General features: G+C 56.5%; 1 protein-coding gene across 1 annotated transcript; it reads right to left on the reverse strand.

The window, feature by feature from the left end:
• Positions 1-3,040: 3,040 nt before the first annotated feature.
• ST14 (ST14 transmembrane serine protease matriptase) lies at positions 3,041-20,358 on the reverse strand. The gene is made up of 18 exons (XM_040631028.1): positions 20,202-20,358; positions 19,761-19,888; positions 19,447-19,517; positions 18,507-18,664; positions 18,273-18,308; positions 17,792-18,032; positions 15,243-15,382; positions 14,796-14,893; positions 14,046-14,155; positions 13,826-13,956; positions 12,524-12,628; positions 12,091-12,201; positions 11,883-11,996; positions 11,477-11,599; positions 10,302-10,488; positions 4,288-4,562; positions 3,796-3,932; positions 3,041-3,700 (listed from the first exon to the last, which is right to left on the reverse strand). The coding sequence occupies exons 1-18, from the start codon at positions 20,356-20,358 to the stop codon at positions 3,539-3,541; spliced, it is 2,484 nt and encodes an 827-aa protein (XP_040486962.1). The 3' UTR covers positions 3,041-3,538.
• Positions 20,359-20,794: the final 436 nt, after the last annotated feature.

Below are 20,794 nucleotides of genomic sequence, written 5' to 3' on the forward strand. Positions count from 1 at the left end.
GTTTTCTGTCTGTACGATGGGAATGACCATAGTGAGGTTTAAATTAAATAAGACAAGCATGCAGAACACTTGGAAGGTGCTCATCATTAAATGGGAGAGCTGTTGGGCCCATGAACTCTTGTAACTTCACAGTTCCAAGAAATTCAATGTCTGAGAATCACTGACTTCAAGATCCAATTCGTCTCACATGTGGGTGCAGGTGTGCAAAACACCCACATATAGGACCCATGCACCCACACAGGCTCCCATGACTCCAAGCCTGGAAAAGTGAAGAGTGTCATTTCATCCCCAAAAGATAGAGGCCCCCTAAATTCAAGCCTGTAGGCATCTCAGAGCCCCTGGGAGGGAGAGGGGGTCCTGGTATAACAGCCAGCTCACATTCCTATAACATATTCTATTTGGGACCTTGGTCCTAAAAATGCACACCCTGCTCTTCCCTGAAAATGTGTGTGTGTGTGTGTGTGTGTGTGTGTGTGTGTGTGTGTGTGTGAACGAGAGAGGGATGACGTTTCACACTTGCTACTCTCAGTGACATGTTCCTCCTATCCGCAGAGGTGACCTCGGTTCTCAACTCAAAACTGTCTTTGGCTCTGCCCTGGGAATGTATGTCCTCCGGGTGCCCGTGTCTGAGGGCCAGCAGTCCCTGAAGATTAGGGGCAGGGGTACTAAAGGGGCCACAGGACTGACCAGGAAAGGCTTCGGGCTGGGGCCTCTTGACGCTCACCCTAAGAGAGGACACCAATTGTATTGCACTAAAAAGAGACCGAAAGGCAGCAGAAGGCAGGCTTCTGAGAACAGGTGGACCGGGGGTCCTTCCCCATCCCACCACACCAACCTACCCACAGCCCACGCCAGGGGGGCAGCGAGCCGGCCCCTCCCCTGTGACTGCAACAGGCCTGGTCCCCTCTGGGAAGTCCGCAACCCAGAAGGGAAAGCCCGTGCTGCCCCCTAGTGGCGGGACAGCTTCCCTCCCCGCTGTGCGGGTTCTGTGGCTCCAGGTCTCTAACACTTCCCGATGAAGTCCTTTCATGGCCTATCAAGTTCATCCTAACTCATCCAAACTCACTGTTATTTCTGCAGAATCTACGTCTGGGTCAGACTCCCTGTCCGTGCAACTGGATTAAACATCCACTAAACTTTCGTTTAAATGTTTTTGGCTGGTGGCTAAAACAACTGCGGTTCAGGGGAGTTGGGGAGAACCGAGAGCCGCTTCTTCGGAGACGAAGGAGCCTCACTTCCCGTTACTTAAGGATTCTTAAGCTATTCTTATCGCCAGTCAGGAGTAAATGGATTTGGCTCCACCGTCTTTTTAAAAGAACCGACATTTCGTTGAGCTTCCAGGCATCGAACGTTTGAGGCTTCTGACGCAGGGCCCAGGGCTCAGGACGCACCCGCACACCACCGCCCTGGGCGCCGGCGAGGCTGACACCGTCAGCCTGTGGACACACCGCTAAAATGGTGGTAGAATCACCTGGAACACTTGCTGATGCGCAGTCTACTGGGCCCCGCCCCCAAGTTTTAATGCAGGACGTGTGGGTGAAGCATGAGCCTTCCCAGGTGGTGTTGCTGCTTCCGGCCGGGCGGGGGACGACACTGTGGGAGAGGCTGTGCCTAGTCCCCACCCCGCCGAGACTCCTGGAGAGGGTGAGCTGGGTCTGAAGAACCATCTGCGTTTTTAACCCCCGCCCCTGGCAGCAAACAAACGGGGCTGAGGAACGACAGGAAATTGGAACGGGGGACCACAGAGAGACACCGTGCCCTTAGGGGCAAAGGAACTTCCACGGTGAAGTCTTCTGATGACCCTGTCTGCACTTCTGACCTGCGGAGGGAGTTCTCAAGACAATGTCAGGCCATGGTGGGAGAATGAGGATGCTGCAGGCAGGCACAGGCTGGCCCCCCAAACCCCACTGTGTGGGTGACCACTTCTACCACGGAGCCAAGGCCGGCAGCCTGAGGGGTGTGCGTACTCGGGAAGCAGCGCCCAGGTGAAGCCTCTCCCTGAATGCCAGCTGTTTACAACATGGCATCACCGGCACAGGAATCTTCCGACAACCTCTTCCTTCTGCTTGTCACACGTTGGTAAAGAACGGATGCTCTTTCCTTCCCTGGAAGGAAAATCCAACGCGCATGCCTGCACAGGTGTCAAGATGGAACTTCTCCCTCCAGAAAGTGAAACATTCAGGCTAAAATCAAAGAGGCAGCTCATCTCCTCCAAGAAGTCTGTCCAGATTGCTCCAATCAAACTGCATTTTCCTCCCTTCAGTTCCCAAAACTCAGGGAGAGCAAAGACTATTCATTTAACGAATACGTATTGGCATCTTCCAGGACCCACCCCATTCTTTGTTCATGACACTGGGCATCTGATTTCTCTTCCTAAGCCCCTCCTTTCTCCTAGGCCCAGCCTATATAGTGCCTTGGCATACAGAAGGCTCTCAAATGTCCCTTCAAGAACTCCCTAAGCCTTCCCTAGATCGTTGATGCTGTCACTCTGTGTCACTCCAAGGAGAGGGAATATTTTAAATTAGTAAGTAAAAAATCAAAGAAGGTACACTGGAGATATGAGAACACTTAAGCAAGGCACCATCCCTCCTGCAAGGCTCAGGGACCATCTGCTCAGCCCACACTGGACAGCCTACCCTCATGTCTGCGTGTACAAGCACACACACGGGTACACAGAACTCATGTGACCACCTCCCCGCCTAAGGGAAAGCCCCACTTCCTCCTTTCTTCCTGGGACACAGCTCCTTCCTCTCCTAGGGTGCCCAGGCTGGGCAGCTGCTGCACACCCTTCCCACCTCATGGCTCACCGCCGGCCCCCCTCTGCCCTGTGTACCCCTCCTTTCAGGGCACCAGGGCCAGGTCTCAGGAGCAAAACATAGCCCCTTGTCGGCCTGGAGAAGGCCACAGGGCACTGTGGCCTCTGCTCTCAGCCTGACTGCAGGATCTGTGCTGATGGGAATTTAAAACCAGTTTACTGCTTGCAACTGGGGCTAGGAGGAAGGAGGAAGGAGAGCCCATCAAGTCCAGAGAAAAAATTTACCTAAAAACAAGGTTTACTCATACACACAAATACACACACTGAAGCCCACCCTAGGAGCTGGTAAAAATTCAAATCTTAGACCCATGGGTCTTCCAGTGTCCTCTGGCCTGGGCTTCCTGAAGAGTGTGACCCTAGGCGCCTGAAGTGCCCCCACCAGCCCCACCGTGGGGGTCCCGAAGCAACATTACAGCCGCTCCTGTATCGGCGAGGCAGAGGGCAAAGATCTTCCCCACGAGCCTCAGCCCAGTTTGGGACTGGAGGGGAGAGTCTGTGTCTTCAAGCTTGTGTCCCTTGGCACCGCCAGTGTCCTCCCTCCCCACCTCCCATCCCCTGCTTCGGAGGTTGAGGGAGGAGAGAAGCTCTCCAGGCCGATTCAGAGTCCAGGGGATTCAGTTCACAGTCTGGGTTCTGGGGAGCTCAAGTCAGGGGTGCTGTTAGCGATCCTGTCCTTGGCCCGCAGGTGTGCACGTTGTGGTGGTCCGCCGATGGCCCCTGCGTTTACACCCCAGTCTGCTCTTTAATCCAGTCCCGAAATACAGAGAGCCTCGTGTACACGCCCGGCTTGTCCCTCTGAGCGCAGCCGTCACCCCAGCTCACCACGCCGGCCTGGAAAATCCGCCCGTTGGCCTCTACGCTGGACAGGGGGCCCCCGGAGTCGCCCTGCGGGGAGACCAGCACCTCGGTGTGAGTGCCCGCCCCGAGCCCGCCCGCGGCCCCGCCCCCTAGGCCGAGCCCCGCCCCCGCCCCGCACGCACCTGGCAGGCGTCCACGCCGCCGCTGAGGTAGCCCACGCACATCATGCGCGGGGTGATCTGCTGCGGGAGCAGGCTCTCACAGGTCGTCTGGTTGATGACGCGGATCTCGCCCTTCTGCAGGACCAGCGCGCCGGAGCCTGGGGTGGGGGGAGGGGGTGCAGGACGAGGCTGACCCGGGGCCACCGCGCCCTGACGGCCAGTGCAACGGCCAGGGCCCCACCACAGGCGCTCCCACGGCAGTGACCTCACTAGCAAATCTCTGGACACAACCCCGATGCCCGTGGCTGACAAATGCTCAAGGAACTGATGCCAGGTGAAGACATAGGCTCCGAGTCGAAGCAACCGCCAAGGTCACTCAGATGGTTTCGGGGGCACGGCCAGGCCTTCCACCCGGAGCCCAGCCTCCACTGCACTCCTGAACAACCTCGATCCCGCCAGGCAGAGGGAGGCGGGGCAGCCCAGCGGCCGCCAGCCCCACCAGCCCGCGCTCACCTCCTTCCTGGGTGTGGCCCCAGCCCGTGACCCAGATGGCCTTCCCGGTGGGGAAGGTGTGCGAGGATTCCGGCAGGCAGATGGGCCTCACGGTGCTGCTGTATTCAGCCGGCGTCTCCAGCTCCAGCAGCGCGATGTCGTAGTCGAAGGTGAAGTCATTGAAGAAAGGGTGGGAGATGATGCGCTTGAGCCCGAGCTCCTGCACTCCAGTGGCGCTGCGCTTGCTCTGGTCGAGCAGGCCCAGGAAGGCGGTCCACTTGGTGTGGTCGGAGTACCTGCGAGCAGAGCCCCGAGAGCTGCCTTGAGCTGAGCACTGACCTAGGCAAAGCCACCTGCCGCTGCCCGGACCGTGAGGGGGCTGTGGCTTCGTGGCTGCAGCCCAACCCCGAAACCGGGGCATCTCCTCCCAGAGCACTCAGCCTCCTTTACCTCCTCTTTTGATACATTTTTAATCTGATTACCAAAAATGTATTTCTTAGTGATCTGATCTTTCCCAGAAAGAAAAATACAGAACTCAGCACAAATATTTTTTTTAACACAGTGGTATGTATTCCAAGAACAAAAGAATTGGAAAGTAGACTGAACTCCATCTACTAGGTTTGCTGTTGGTAGTGGGACAAGTGTAGCCATTCTGAACTGTATCGTGTATACTGGTGGACTGAACAAGTCAAGATAACACACTGACATTGCTGGGAGCCAATTTCTGGTGGGGGAAAGGGAGACACAGAGGGAGTAGGGGAGGAAGTAGCAATCAGAGGCAGCAATAATAGCTCAGGATTTTTCCCCAAAAAATGGCCCCAAAGCAATGACACCGCCAATAACACCCAGAACTTGGCTTCTATGTATTCTTCTCCATTAAAAGGAACCAAGGCTCCCTGGAGAAATGGTTGATCTCACATCTGAAGCATGGAAGGCATAAAGAGACCTTGGAACATTTTGCTTTCCCAGAAGTAAGCAAGTGCTCGAAAAATCATGGAGCCAGTTATCAGGACCATTCAAACACCAAAATGAACAACAGGATTAAGCACTATACATGCTGAATAATATAAAGGGGGAGGGGAATCCATGAGTCCATCCTGAACCTAAAACAGAATTTCGAAATTTTGTAAAGACAGAAGGAAAGCTACTCTACAGAAAAACACCAACTAATAAACACAGAAGAAGCAATATAATAAGAAATGGCATTTTGCCTCTACCTTGGCAATAACCAAACCAGCAAGAATCATCGATGGATGCTAAAAGCACTGGGGAAAAGATTGCCAGGGGAGCTCTGGGGGGCTTAGTCAGCTAAACGTGCGAATCTTGATTTTGGCTCAGGCCATGATCTCAGGGTCGTGAGATCAAGCCCCACATGAGATCAAGCCCCACAACAGTCTCCCTCTCCCTCTGCCCCTCCCCACACCCCTCTCTCTCTCCCTCTCCAAAAAGGAAAAAAAAAAAAAAAAGGTTGTCAGGCAACAAGATACTCACACTGACTCAAAGTGTCACCCAAGATTATTCGTAACCAAGGTGGGGGGGCACGTTTATAAGGGATGAAAGCTGTGGACCCCGCCTTAACCAAGTGATCAGATATCCTCCCAGCCATTCCCACCAATGGGCTAGGACACAGCATCACCTGTTAGTGTTTTCTAGGAGGGGAAAAAAAACTCTAACCATAAAAAACAATAAAAAAATCCAAATTGAGAGGCATTCTGCAAAATAATGGGCCCCCACTTCTCAAACTTGTAATGCCATAAAAAAATAAAATAAACAAAATAAAGGCTTAGGGGAACTGTTATAGATTTAAGAGACTAAAGGAAACTAAGGACTAATACAGAGCACAACCTTTGACTAGATTCTAGATTTTTTTTAAAAGCTACAAAAGACAATATTGGGGCGCATAGAGGGACACCTGAAGCATGGAAGACGTGCTCGCCACTAGTACTGTGTCAACACTGTCGTTTCTGGAGGTGACCCCCAGATTGTGGGTATGGGGGGAGCTCTCTTTGTTCATGGGAGACATGAGCTGAGGTACTTAGGGGACAGATGTCGTCATGGCTGGACCCAACTTGGAGACAGTTCAGAAAAACATGTGCATTTGTAAAGAGAGAGAAAACAAATGTGGTAAAATTCAACAGGTAGTGAATGTAGATAAAGGGTACGAGGGTATTCATTGTCATTTTTCTCTTTCGTTATATTTGCAACTTTTTTGTAGGTTTGAAAAATTTTCAAAATACAAAATTGGAAAATTAAAAAAAATGTAATTTCAAAATTAAAATAGAAAGTCTGCATGAGAGAGAAAAGCAAAGACAAAGTTTCATTTTCTCTAACGTCTCAGGAAAGTCAAGAGGCTAGTGAAGTGGCCAGTCCTAAAATGTCCAGGCAAGGCACCTTCTCTCCTCCCGGCTCCGGACCTTACCTCCTCCTCGGCTTTCTCTCCCCCATCCCCCTGAAGCCCCTCTCACCACCTCCCTGCACAAGCTCACACTCAGACCATAGCACTACCCTCCGAACCGGTCTTTTTGCCTCCGGTCTCTTTTTAATCTGTTGCTGCCAGATGAGAACTTCCTGAAAACTTCTTTTGTGAGAGCCGTTTTCAACAGCCTGAACTACCAGATCAGCCAGGCATTCTACACCTGCATTAATTCTGCCTTATCCTTCCTGACTTTTCTCCCAACCATCTACGGTGTTCCAGGAATTGCATGAGACCCAACCTTCAAGTGTACTGTGTCCTCGGGGAAGGAGCCATGAAAACCACCCATGACAGCACAGCATGGTGACTTCCAGAATGATGGGCAGTGGGCTACGGCAGAGCGGGATGGGATGGGAGGGGGTGGGGGGACAGGGTGGGAAAGTCATCCTCTTCCCCTCTGGCACTATCTGTCCGTGATCCCATCACCTGCTATAGACATCCCTTTGTCACCCTGTGCCCATGCTAAGCCCCGTGTCCCCACCCTCTTGCCAGCCCCATTCACCCAGCAACCCCAGCCCCTCTTTCTCGAAGCTTCCTCATTAAGGCTGCCACGATGGTCTTTTCTCTCCACTCTACATTCCTCAGTCTAGGACAGCCTTCGCCTATATGAGCAGACTCAGTCTCTAATCGTTAAAGGTACACATGCTCACCAGCAGTTGAGAGGCGAGGCGTGAAGTCCCAGCCACTGAAGTGCCCCGGGGATGCCATGTGGTTGGGAGGGCACTGGTGGTAGCCACGCCAAGCTCTCTTCTCACTGCTGACACGTCTTCTCATCCCCCAGGCAGCCCTTCAGCATCGGGCTGCCCATTTTTAGATGAGGACACAGACCCAGAGAGACTAACCTGCCCAAGATCACACAGCTAGTAAGTCGTGGACAGGACTGAACGCAGGCAGCCTACACTCCTAACCACGGCAACACCCCGCGAGCACCTGCCAACTCGGAAATGTGTCCGAGGTAACTGCACTCCGGATCCTTGCACACTTCACACCCACCTGCCTCTGCTCACACCCTTCTTTGTCTGGAAGGTCTGCATCACCTTGTCCAGATCAGGTTTCAGCACTCACATCAGTCACATCAGACACCCCTGCTCACAGAGGCACTCCTAAGTCTCCCTCCCCTGCCTGGGCGGGGGGCAGTTCTCCACTCCCACACACCGGGCCCAGGTAACCTGTGCACAGTTCCCGCACCGAACTGCCGTGTGTGCGCATACGTGTGTGTGTCCCCCCAGCCTGGGAAGCCTGGGAAGTGCGGGGAAGAAGACTTATTCATCTTTGTCCCCCGGTGCTCCTAACAGCACGGGGTGTCGAATGCGGTAATGCACTATGACTGGGCAGAAGTAAGACTGATGATCAAGAGAGAATGAAGGAAGAGGAAATGAGACATTCAGTGATGAAGGAAGAGAAAGCGGGAGAAGGAATAGAGCGCACAGGGCCATATACGGAGATCCTGGCTCGCCTGCTGAGGGTCTAGAAGCAGCGGGAGTGCAGAACACTGAGGATGCCGAGGGCCCCGGTCTCACTGTTCCCCACTAACAGGATTCCCAGGGGGAATGGCTCATTCCAGGCCTGGGCCAGGGAAAATACAAGACGAGCATACAGCACCTGGTAGGGCCAGAAAGCACGGAAGTGGCTCAAAAGAACAAAAGAACGGGGGCAGGTCAAAGGGCCACAGGAGCCAACCTGGAAGAGAGCGCAGTGGTCAAATCTGGCCCAACCTGAGCAACGAAGTCATATCATGGCATTGGATTACAACCCAAAGAAATGTAAATACATGTGAGGCCGTATGAATATAAACAGCTAACTAAATAAATAAATGGAAGAGAAGGGACAAAGCTTCCTCACAGAAGAATTCCAAATTGGCTCACTTCCAAAGAACAAAGCAAGGGGGAACTTCACCGGGAGGCAGCCTGGCAAATGCCATCTAACCAGCTGGGAAAGATCCACGTTACCAGGGATAAGTCAGGCTGGCATCCTGTGCCTGCCGACAGCATGTGATATTCTTTCCAGACACTCAGAAGCGCAGTCTCATCACGACAAGAACATCAGACAAACCCCGATGCGGGGCATTCTACAGGATACCTGGCCTCTGGACCGTCAAGACCGCAAAAACAAAGCAGGCCAACCGAGTCACTGCTGCGGATCGGAGACCTGGGACGGGGACAACAGTGCAAAGTGGTAACATGGCCTGGCTCCTGCAGCAGAGAGGATCTGAGTATAAACCCCACGGAATGCCACAAGAGCCTGCAGTGGTGTTCGTGGTGGGGCCCAGGGCGGGGGGTTCTCAGTGCTGACAGACGCACCCCGGTCAGAACAAGAGAAACTGGGTGTGGGTACTCGGGAACGCCATATTATCTCTGCAGCTAGTCTGGATCCCAAGACAAAATGTTTCTTTTACAAAATTCTTAAGTAAGCTCCCATCATCCCAAAAAGGAACCAAATCATTTCTGCCCAGGGTAGAGCAGAGCGTGAGAAAATAAGAGAGAGGACAGTCAGGCGGGACGAAGCTGCCCTTCAGCCCAGCAGGGCCCCGGGGACCACGGCACTGACCCCGATCCCTCCAGACCTCTGCGGTCCATCACACATGCCTACGTGCACCTGCCTGGCCATGCTCCACGCCTATGCCTCAGGCCTCCTCGGTGCCCTCAGCCCTGTGTTTCCTGAGAGTTCACGGTGCTGCTTCTCTCCTACCTGCAGAAGGGTGACTGTGGCAGCCCAGTCACCTTCTCTCACAGCTGCCTCTGGCAGAAGGGTATGTGCGGGATCCCCAGGAAGGCCTGCTCCCCTCAGAGGAAGCTGTCCCACCAGACTCCCTCCAGGGCCAGTGGCCAGAGGGCCTAGGCCGGCTGGGACTAGAACACGAGGAGCCCCAGCTCTGGTCAGGCCACCTGCTCCTTGGCCCTGCACACTCCCCACCCCACCCCCCACCGCCATCCTGAGATGTCAGCATGACCCTTCCTTAGTGACCGCCCCTGTGCCAGGCTGGAGTCCACCTGTGGGCCCGAGGCTCCAATGAGCAGAGCGCACTGTGTGCCAGGCCCAGAGCTCAGGGTTTCTGGAGCACGAGCACGTTACTCCCGGGACTCCAAGGATAAGAATGCACGGCATAATCATTCCTGCAGAAGAACCCGAGGCCCAGGAAGCGTGACTAACTTGCCCGCGGTCACCGGGCAAGCAGAGCTGGAGTGCAAATAGGAGTCTGACCCGGTCCCAAGGCGGCCCCGTGCACAGACTAACCACACACACCTTGGGACCCGCACACCTGGGCTCGAGTCTGACTGTGCCACTCACCACACCACACCCACAAGCACACGTCCTGACCTCTCTGAACCTCTGTTTCTGTAAAATGGGGACATAATCGGACCCGCCTAACTGAGTTGTTAGGAGAAGCACTGGGATACTGCTTTACAGAGAGGGAGCGCCTGTTATTAAGCCCCATCCTGGGGAGTCTGCCCCCCTTCCGGTCCTGGTCCTGTCCCAGCGCCCACCACCCTGGCATGACTTACACACAGGGGGCTTTCTGAGCCCAGAAAACACAGAGAATCCCTTCCACCCAGCGGCCCACCTGAATCCTCTGTCGTCGATGAAGCAGTGAGCTGCCGACACCATCCAGTTGGGAGAGATGATCGAAGCCCCGCACACGTGGCCCTGGCCCTGGACGTGGAGGCTGACCTGCCAGGGCCACTCACCTTCGTCTGCATTCGTGCCCCCGACAACCCGGGACTGCCTGGTGAACGACCGCAGCCCACAGTCTGGGAGGCACAGAAAATGCACACGTCAGAGAGTCAAGGTGGGGCACCGGCCCCAGGCCCTGGGCCAGCCTCAGCATGAGGCCATGTGAGGCAGTCGCCTTTTGGTGGGACCCTCTACAAATTATCTTCGAGACTCAGAGACCCCACTAACATTCACCTGGCCCCTCTCCCTGCTTCCAAACTCAAAACCCCCACACTCCCACCTCCTCATTCCTGCCCAAATGCATTTAGAGGCCTTCAGATATCTGCTGGTTTGCTTGGATTTAATCTGAGTGTCATTTGCCTAGATCTCCTTGCTGAATGCTGACGGGCACAGCTCCCAGAAGAAAGAGCGGATGGGTGATGTGAAGCCACAGGTCGGCTATAGCCGTGCTCGGATGTAACCTATGGCCAATGCTTCTGCAATACACATGAGGCCACAGGGGCGCCTGGGTGGTACAGTCGTTAAGCGTCTGCCTTTGGCTCAGGGCGTGATCCCAGCGTTATGGGATCGAGACCCACATCAGGCTCCTCCGCTGGAAGCCTGCTTCTTCCTCTCCCACTCCCCCTGCTTGTGTCCCCTCTCTCACTGGCTGTCTCTCTCTGTCAAATAAATAAATAAAATCTTAAAAAAAAAAAAAAATACACATGAGGCCGCAAACTGAAGCATGGATGCGCTGGGGGCAAAACCCTGCCAGCAGCTCTGCTCTGGTAAGCTGTGCCCTCTCTCCTCCAGGCAGGATGAAGTTCTACAGAGCAGGGGCCAACCTCGCACCTCAGCCAGGACGTCAGCTCTGCCACAGAAGCACTGACATGCTGGTGGCCCCAGGCCCTGCCTCGAGGATCACGGTGCCTCTGTGCCAATCAGCAAGGTCATCCTTTCCCCCACGCAGACACACCCTCTCACCAGGGCCCAGTTGGGTGAGTGAGGCACTGGCAAGATTTCTACCTCTCTATGTGCCTTGCACAGTGAACAACCTGCACAACTGTATGCAGCAGCTCTGCTCACCACAATCCTTCTCATCTGAGCCGTCGCTACAGTCCTCCTTCCCATCACACTCGGGGTTGCTCTTGCTCAAACAGAGCCCATTGTGGCAGCGATAGGTGTATGTGGTGCAGGCAACAGTTCTCGCTGTTCAAGAAGGAGTACAAGGGGCAGGGAATCAATTCCTTTGCAGCACCCAACCAGAAACCTGATAACCCATCCTCCTTATGCCCCTGTCCCAACCATCCACACCCATGCCCATGTTCTCCCAGCCTTGCCAAAGATTCTCCACCTTCCGGAAGATTCTCCCCCGACTGACGCACTTTCTCATTACATTTAACATCTAGGGTGGTTTATTAAACTTGGGACACCCTACAATGTGAGTGTGCTCACGGCTGTTTCCTTCCTTCCTGCTCCCCCCAGGCCTCACCGAGGTTACACGTGGCCTCATCCGACCCATCGCCACAGTTGTCCTTCCCGTCACACTGCTGGTTCTGTGGGAGGCACTTCCCATTGCCACACCTGAAGGTCTGAGCCGGACAGCCTGGGGGTGGGACGAACCAACACTTAGCAGGGGCTCGACGCCCCCCACTGAGGGTGGGCCACAGGGAGGCCGGCCAGCCCCAGCCCACACTCACTGCACTCCAGCTCGTCACTGTTGTCCCCACAGTCGTTCACGCTGTCACACACCCAGAAGAGGGGCTTGCAGAACTTGTTCTTGCACGTGAACTGGTAGGTGGCGTTGCATTCTAAAGGGAGCAAGGGGCAGCTAGGTCAGCTGGGCTCCGAGCCCTTGCTCTGACATCAATCATTGCTCACCACTTCCGGGGGAAGCAGGGGCGACCAGACAGTTGCGCGGGGACCCCTTTCCCTGCAGGGGTTGGGAAGAAGGAGGCTCTGGGGCACCCTGGCGTCCCTGGCTATGGAAGCTGAGCCCGGCACTGCAGAAACACTCTACCGCCTGCTCTGACAGAAGGCTGGCAGAGGGAGGGATGGGGTGTGAGGTCTACACGGGGCATGGGAGATGGGACAACGTCCAGGAGCCGGGCACGGCGCGGGCAGGGGACTCACGGCAGTTGAGCTCGTCGCTGTAGTCCGTGCAGTCAGCCCAGCCATCACAGCGCAGCTCATTCTGGATACACCTCCCCGTGTTACACATGAACTTACCCGGGCACGCTGCAGGGGAGAGGGCAGGCCTCAAGTCCGCCGCCACCAGCCCTGCCTGCTACAGCAGCTGCCCTCCCTCGGGGCCACCCTCACAGCCACACTGAGGACCAAACAGAAAACTCTTCTCCCCGTCCAGCCCTCGGTGTAGAGAGGCACGGGCTGCGGCTGGCACCGCAGGGCCCGGTCTCCCAGTCCCATCCAGTTGTGGCAAGTGGGGTGCCTGGAGCCTAGAGCTGGCACAGGAGGGCCAGCCGCAGACCCACCGCAAGGGGTCCCTCCTGACCGCCAGTGACCAAACCCCAGGGAGCTCCAGACAAAGTGGAGAGAGGCTGGTTGGGTGTGCACTCGGTTCTCCTGCCCCGTGGCCTTGGCCGGCCACACCCCCAGTGCCAGGCTCCCCCTGCGGAGCACGCAGCAACCGGAGCTCAGCAGATCGAGGACCTACGCATCCCATCCAAGCGTTAAATGGCATCCTGAGGTTTCCTTAATTCTAAGGCCTTTCCCACATTTCCGTGTTTCTGAAATTGGAATGTGTCTGCCAAGTGATGTCGCGAGGCCAGTGACAGCGCTGAGGGTGGGTGGGGGTGAGGCTGGCCTGGGAGGCGGGGCCTGCACCTGCACGGGTGGGGAGTAACTTAGCAAAGGGCTTTGGTCGGCCAGTTACATTTTGGGTGGTGAGCCGTGTTGTTGCATTTTAACTTAAATTTGGATTCTCGTGTATAGTTAAAACGTCTTCCAAAAGGTGACTCTCTGGCATGGGGCTGAAAGAAAAAGTCACCGTAGATGCCGACGAATGGCTCCGCACACAGCAGGCCGGGAAAAGGTGGCCACCGAAACCGCCACATCTCTTAGAGACTGCAGAATTTTCAGAGCTCAGAGTAGCTCATGTGACGATTCCTGCCCCAGTATTTTCTCACGTGTCTCAGAATTACGCTGCTATTCCCTAAGGGGCTAAATGGCCACAAAGACAGCCACAGGGACTCTAGGGCACGGCCTGTACCAGCATTCACTGCCCACCTTTGTCAAGAAATGCACTTGTGGCAGCCTCTTATTTTACCCCTCCAAAGGCCACGGGAGTGATAGGCACCTTGCGTCCTGTGGTGTCTCAGAATCAGGGGAGCACAAACCTAGGAAGCTACAGAACACAGGGTTCGTCGTGGGCCAGTCCCTCTAGCCGGGTTCATCCTTCTAGAGACGTGTACTCACGGTCACTGGAATCAAAGGAGAGGTACTCAGCCAGGAAACCCGTGTCGGTGTAGGACTGGTCGGAATGGAAACGGACAGTGATCTTGTTGCTCTTGCTGGCCACCACGAACTGGGGCCTCTCTCCGCAGTACCTGCAGGGCGAGGTCAACGGTAGGAAGGGGATCCGGAGGGGCTGGGGCACCCCCGCCCCCTCCAGCACCGGCCGCTCCAGGGCGCTCACTTCTCCCCGTTGACCTCCACGTAGTCCTTGGAGCAGGAGCCGGGGGGAACGTTGGGCTCCAACAAGTAGAAGAGCTTGAAGAGCACTTTCACATGTTGGTTGTTGGGCACCTAAGGAGGGAGAGGCTGCTGGGGGTCTGCTGCTTCCTCCCGCCTCCTGAACCCAGGGACACCGCGTGCTCTGGCCACGGGCACTGGGGGACCCTGGCACACGGCACAGCTGCTGCGTTTTTTGCTTTCCGACCCGTGTGGGCAATACGGAACCCACAGCAGGAGGGATTCGGGTTGGACGTTTGGAAGAACTTCTAGACTCAGAGGCAAGAGACACTCTTCTATTCCTAAAGAAAGCCGGAGGTCCTCCCAGCATCACTGAAGAAAAGCAGGCGAGCCGGGCCTAGCAAGTGCTTTCTCCACGCACATTCTGCAACTTCGTCTCTGAGAGGCAAACACCGTTACTCTCCTTTTACCCGGGAGCAAGCCGAGACGCTGACAGATGGAGGGACTGGCCCTAGGTCCCTCAGGCGGCCACTGATTAAGAGCTAGGATCTGAGGCTTCGGGGCGCTGTAAGAGAGCCCTCCTCCACCCTGCCCCGCCCGGCAAGGCTTTAGATATGTGGCATCTTGGGGCTGCGAAGGGAGCTTATCTCCCTCTCCGTGGCCTTCCTCTCTTGCCATCCTGAAGCGTCCCTCTCTCTCCTCCTCCCTCCCTCTCCCCCCCTTTCTGCTCTCACGGGCACCCTACCGCTCCTACCTCAATGTCCCACGTGCAGTTCATGTTGGGTGGGTAGTGGCCGGGATAGTAGGGGCTGCTAAATGTCCCATAGGGGCCACGTAAGTAGCCTCCACAGCCTGAAAGGAAAGGCAGGAGAAAAAGCGTGAGGATCGAGGACCCCGTGGCCAGGCAGGGAGGCCAGGGTTGGGGGGGGTGCCTGGCAGAGCCGGCCCACCCTTCTCTCAAGCTATGTGCCAGGGCACCCGCACAGTCCTCGACCTGTTGCTGGAAAGGCTGCGTGTTGGGAGTCCGACACTTTAGGAAGGGCTCCTGACCCACACGAGAGGCAAGAGGCCCTGTGGCTTAGGCTTCCACCCTCTGTCACCATCCCGGGGCAGTTCACCAGCCGAAGGGATTGGCCTGGGCCCCGCGGGCTCCGGCAGCCCCTCAGATCCGTCCCTCCTCTGCCCGCCGTGCCCCTCTTACTGCTCAGCTTAGGCAGCTGGAAGAACGTGGCCTCAAAGCCAGGGTGTCGCCGCTCGGTGTTGGTGATCAGCGTGACAAGCAGGACGTTCTGGGAGGAGAGGAAGGTCAGGTTGTAGGAGGGAGGGTAGGTGCCACACAGCCTGTGGGGGGGGCAGAAGGGGTGTGTGTTACCGAGAGCACGAAGAACCCCGGTGTCCCTAACCCTGGTCCCATCCACAAAAGGCCAAGGGTGGGGTCACTTCAAAGCCCCTCCCTGCATAAATGACCTGAGAAAGGATTTAGTTGTAAGACTGTCTTTGTTTAAAACAGCAAAAACGGGGCGCCTGGGTGGCACAGCGGTTGGGCGTCTGCCTTCAGCTCAGGGCGTGATCCCGGCGTTCTGGGATCGAGCCCCACATCAGGCTCCTCCGCTATGAGCCTGCTTCTTCCTCTCCCACTCCCCTTGCTTGTGTTCCCTCTCTAGCTGGCTGTCTCTATCCTGTCAAATAAATAAATAAAATCTTTAGGGGCGCCTGGGTGGCACAGCGGTTAAGCGTCTGCCTTCGGCTCAGGGCGTGATCCCGGCGTCATGGGATCGAGCCCCACATAATAAATAAATAAATAAAATCTTTAAAAAAAATAGAATAAAACAGCAAAAACTCAGAAACCTCAAATGTCTGACCACAGAAGATTCATTCAACTAGGGATTAAATAATAACAGTAATAGTAACAGTAACAGCCGTGCCACCTAGGAATATGCCAGGCTGCTATTCACTCAGCTGCTCTTCTTAACAACTCTACTAAGTACATACTATAACCCCCCCCATTACAGACAAGGAAACCGAGGCACAGAGAGCTGAAGCGGCCCAAGGATCCACAGTTAGTAAGTGGCTGGGCTGAAAACAAAACTCGGGGGCATCAAGGCTCCGGAACCCACGCAGCCAAGGACTGTGTGTCACGTTACGCAATCACTACAAATGACAGGAACCAGCTCACGGATTCGGAAAGCTCATCACGATAGACTCCAGTTTTAGGAAGCAGAGAGCGAGACCAAATGTGCCCCACAATCCTATTTTTATTTTTATTTATTTTTTTTTTTAAGATTTTATTTATTCATTTGACAGAGATAGAGACAGCCAGCGAGAGAGGGAACACAAGCAGGGGGAGTGGGAGAGGAAGAAGCAGGCTCACAGCAGAGGAGCCTGATGTGGGGCTCGATCCCATAACGCCGGGATCACGCCCTGAGCTGAAGGCAGATGCTTAACTGCTGTGCCACCCAGGCGCCCCTCCACAATCCTATTTTTAAATCTATACACAAACATACCCATACACAGCAAAAGGCCGTGGAAGAACGCACACCACGAATCTCGCAGCGATTCCTTCTAGATAGTAGATTGTGACTGAGCTTGGTGCTCTTTGTGCACGTCTACTTCCCAGTTTTTCCTTTCAAAGCCACGTGCTGACTTTGTGGTACAAGTCATAAACTACTGAGAGGGAAAGAAACCCTGCAGAGAAAGGGCGTTCAGACTGGAGCCCTGGCTACTGAGCTGTGGCGGCAGATGGCTCTATCCTGTTTGGAGCCTGAATTCTAGCCCATTATTTATCACGAAACGTCTGCCCAGCTCATTTCTGCAGACGGCGAGAGAGGGCTCTGGGCCACTGAGTCAGGGAGAGCTGAGGAGGGGGCAGTCCACCCCCACCCGCAGCGCTGCGAGAGGCGCGCTCCACCCTGGCAGGGGGATGACCATCTGGGCTCCCCACCTCCTCAGCAGCTGTTCGATGCCTTCTCATTTCCCATAATCCTGCTGCTTTGGCCTCGGGGGCCTTGCTGACTCCAGAGACACTGCCGCTCCCAGGACTAGCCAATTCCCAGAAGAGAGTCAAGACTCACCCTTGGGCAAGCCTTTCACATGCAAACCCCTCAATACAAAGACCACGCCCCAACCACCTCCTCCATGGGGCTCTTTCCTCCAGGCCCTCATCACCCCACGACCAGGTGCCAGACAACCAGAGACAGCCCTGTGCCCCAGAACCCACTAGAACTACTCGAACCAGCCAATCCTAAACCTGCATACACGGCCTGGCCTTGCCTTTCCTGGAAACCACGACAAAGGCTCTGGCCCCTCTTTCCCCCCAGCCCCCTCTGCCTCCTGACTGACCCTGGGGCTTCCGCATGTGGCCCCACACCTGGGGACTGTCCCTCCTCTTGGGAACTGTCAGTAACAAGCTACCTCTTCAATGGCAGCCGTCTCCTGATCCATCGGCCTCAACATAAGTGAGTATAATAAAGTGGGGTCTGCATCTCCACTCTGGTGAGGAAAGGAAGTGCACCCAGCTTGCGGGGCCCCAAGGGGCCAGTGATCTTCCTCACCCTGGCCGTGGTTGATGAAACCGCCCCTGAGCTGCTCTGCGGGAGCTCACGCTGGGGACCACACACACCTGATCCCTGTTGCCTGGAAAGTGTGCGGGGGCCTCGAGTCCCACAGTCTATCTCCAGCCCACACTGCAATGCCCTCTGCGGGCAGCCGCCGAGCCCCCCCAGCCTGCCTCCACGCCCCCAGGACACTCACTGCACCACGGCACGGGGCTCCACAGGGCTCAGGGTGTCATACACCATGACCACGTCACTGCCACGGTCGTCACAGGACGCGACATCAAAGCTGTGGAAGGTGAGGCTCAGCACGAAGTCAGCATCCCCCCGCAGGGTCCACTGGCAGCGGGCCCGAGCCGGGTACGGGCTGTCGGGGAAGCCGGGCGTGGTGAAGCGGGTCAGCTCCCCGCTCCGGGCGTGCAAGGCGAAGCTGCAGCTGTCTGTGTGGGAGACAGAGAGGCCGTGGGGGCGAGTGATCCCGAGCCTCCCTGGCGGTGCACCCAGGCCTGGCCCCTCTGAGATGTCCAGGCTGCCCTGGACCCGGGAGAGACCAAAGAGGGGGCTTTTTGTGGCCTGGGAGAGGCGGGGGGGGGGTGTGTGTGCATGATTTGGGGGACCCCCTTGACTGAAGGGGCATCTGACCACATCCCTCCTCTTCTCTGGGAGGGCATGATACTTACTGTCCTGGGCGGTCTGTACTGTTCTGGGGTCAGTGGCTGAAGAACACAAGAAGAATGAAGTATTTACTGACATGGTCAATTTCCTCATTCCTGCTTCCTTATTCCCCTAGAGGGAGGTGCCGGGCCAGCAGGTGCACTGGCTCGGGAGTGCTGTTCCCCCAACGGTCCAGGGCCTGGCCCTGCTCCACCAAAGATGGGCCCAACAAATGCCCACCCTTGTGTCCCTGTACTCACGAAAGGCCACCACGGAGGTGAGCACGAAGGAGCTGAAGGTGCGGGCACGGGGAGGCAGGGTGACCACACGCTCCTCAGCCATGGCGCGCTCGGCCTCCTCCACCAGGTACGTGGGGATGCTGAACTCGGACCAGTAGTAGGCGATGATGCTGCCCTCGCTGGGGGAGAGGGGTGAGCCTGAGGCGCGGCGTGGCGGGGGGGGGGCCCACTGGGCATCCCACCTGTCCCCACACTCTCCCAGATGCCAGGCACAGATGGGACGGCTCAGGCCCCCCAAGAGCCCTTCCTCCAGGCAGGGGCCCACCCCAGATTCTTTTATGCTTCACCACCTTTTGATCCCTTAAGCCAGAGATCTTGCCCCTTTACCCCCTACTCTGTCTCACGCCCAACCAGACGCGTTCCAGGGCCGGCTCGGGTTTAGGAGTGGGAAAGCAGCCTTGGGTGGTGGACTCACCTCTCCCCCTAGCTCGGGCACACCGAGTAACAAATTCTCAAGTCCGTCCCTTCATCTCGGAGAGGGGACGAGAATGCCACCTGCCACACGGCATTCATAAGGACTAAATTAAACTAACAAAATCAAAAGCACTTTTGAGATAAAGTCTATTTTTAAAAAAGCATGTCGAAGGCTGGTTGAGCAAGGAAAATATGAAGACTCACTGAAGCCTTCCAAAGCCAAATCTGGAAAAGTAACAAACGGTCACCACCATTACTGAGTGGTTTCTGTGGCAGACGCGCCACCTGCACTGGCCCGCATCACCCCGGCAACGCCCCTGTGGTTACCCCTGCCTGGGAGACAGCAGGACGCAGCGAGCGCTGAGGGAAGAACGGGGCCGGCGCCCTGCTCCCCAAGCCAGACCTCGTGGCTTCATCGTCCCAGTCTGAACTCTCTGCACCCCCACCACACGGCACCGATCCCCCCAGCCTCCTCCCCAGCACCCACCTGAAGGCAGTCACGGCCGACTCCTTGTGGTAGGGGCCCAGGGAGGGCACCCCTCTGTACAGCAGCTTCAGCTGAGGGAAGGAGGGAAGGCTCACGGCAGGCCGGAGAGTGGCAACAAGCCCCGGCCCAGGCCCGCGCCGCTCCCTCCCTCCGGGGACCAGGGCGCCCCCTCCCCAGGAGCCTGGAAGCCCATGCCACCTGCCAGCCCAGGGATCTGGGGGGAAAGGGAGCCGTGTCCTCTCGGCCCCGGGTGAGGGTGGGAGTGCCAGGGCAGACAGCAGGGACAGGGCTCCCTGCCCAGCGGCCGGACTCACCGCTTCTTTCACTTTGTTGGCCAGGTTTGCAAACTCTGTGGAGTTGGAGTTCTCATAGGCATCCAGAAACTTCTCGTTTGTGATCCTCAGGTAGCCATTGAAGACCTTCTGAACCCGCACGTTCCGGTCTGTGGGAGACCAGAGAAGGAGGGTGGTCAGAGGAAGCGACGCTGGGCCCCCGTTGTCCTCAAGCTGCCCTCAGCAACCCCCGGGGAGCGAACGCCAGGAGGCGCCGGTGGACACATGAGCCTCTGGGCCAACACCTTCCTGTGGCTTGAAAGAGCCTGGGGACACAGAGCCCTGGACCCTGCCCCCAGCCGAACACTCCGTTCTCTCCCTCGTGTGCCCCGCAACCGGTAGGCCCCGCATCCGTCCCCTGAGAGAGGAGGTACAGCCACCCCCAAATCACCCGCCCCAGAGCCAAGCCCTGGCTTTACTCACACTGGAAGTGCCACACCAGGACACAAGCCACGACAGAGAGCAAGAGTAAACCGACCAGCACGGCCACCAGCACCACCCAACGCTTCGGGCCCCGCTTCTCAACCTTCTTCGTGTTGTTGACCGGCAGGAACTCCACGCCTTCCTCCACGCCGTTCATGCTCTGAACAGAGAGACGCAAGGCAGCTCAGACACTCTCACCTCGACAGCCTCCCCGGCCCTGCTCGGGGGAGACTGTTTACCCTCTGCAAGGCCCAGCCTGGAGAGAAAAGCAAGGAGAATCGAGAAGAGGCCTTCTCATCCATGCATCCCCGGGTCTGGGCAGCACCACGCACTATTGCTTAAGAACTGACAGTTTAAATGAAAACGAAACAAGCGGGCTGCCTAAAGCCGGTCATGGAGGCTTCTCCACTGCAGTGAATCATCTTTGACGCAGGTGGATGCCCGTGTGTGGGGAGAGGGGGCCGAGCCCGGGGCTGTGACTGGCCACCACCTGTCAGCGTCCCCAGGCAGCCCCGCCCGAGCTGACCCAGCCCTGGGGTGTGGTGCAGAGAGCCCCTGCCAGCTTCAGTCCCCACTGGTCATGGCGGGGGGGG

Source organism: Ursus maritimus, unplaced genomic scaffold (assembly GCF_017311325.1).
Source record: "Ursus maritimus isolate PB19 unplaced genomic scaffold, ASM1731132v1 scaffold_16, whole genome shotgun sequence".
NCBI lineage: Eukaryota > Metazoa > Chordata > Mammalia > Carnivora > Ursidae > Ursus > Ursus maritimus.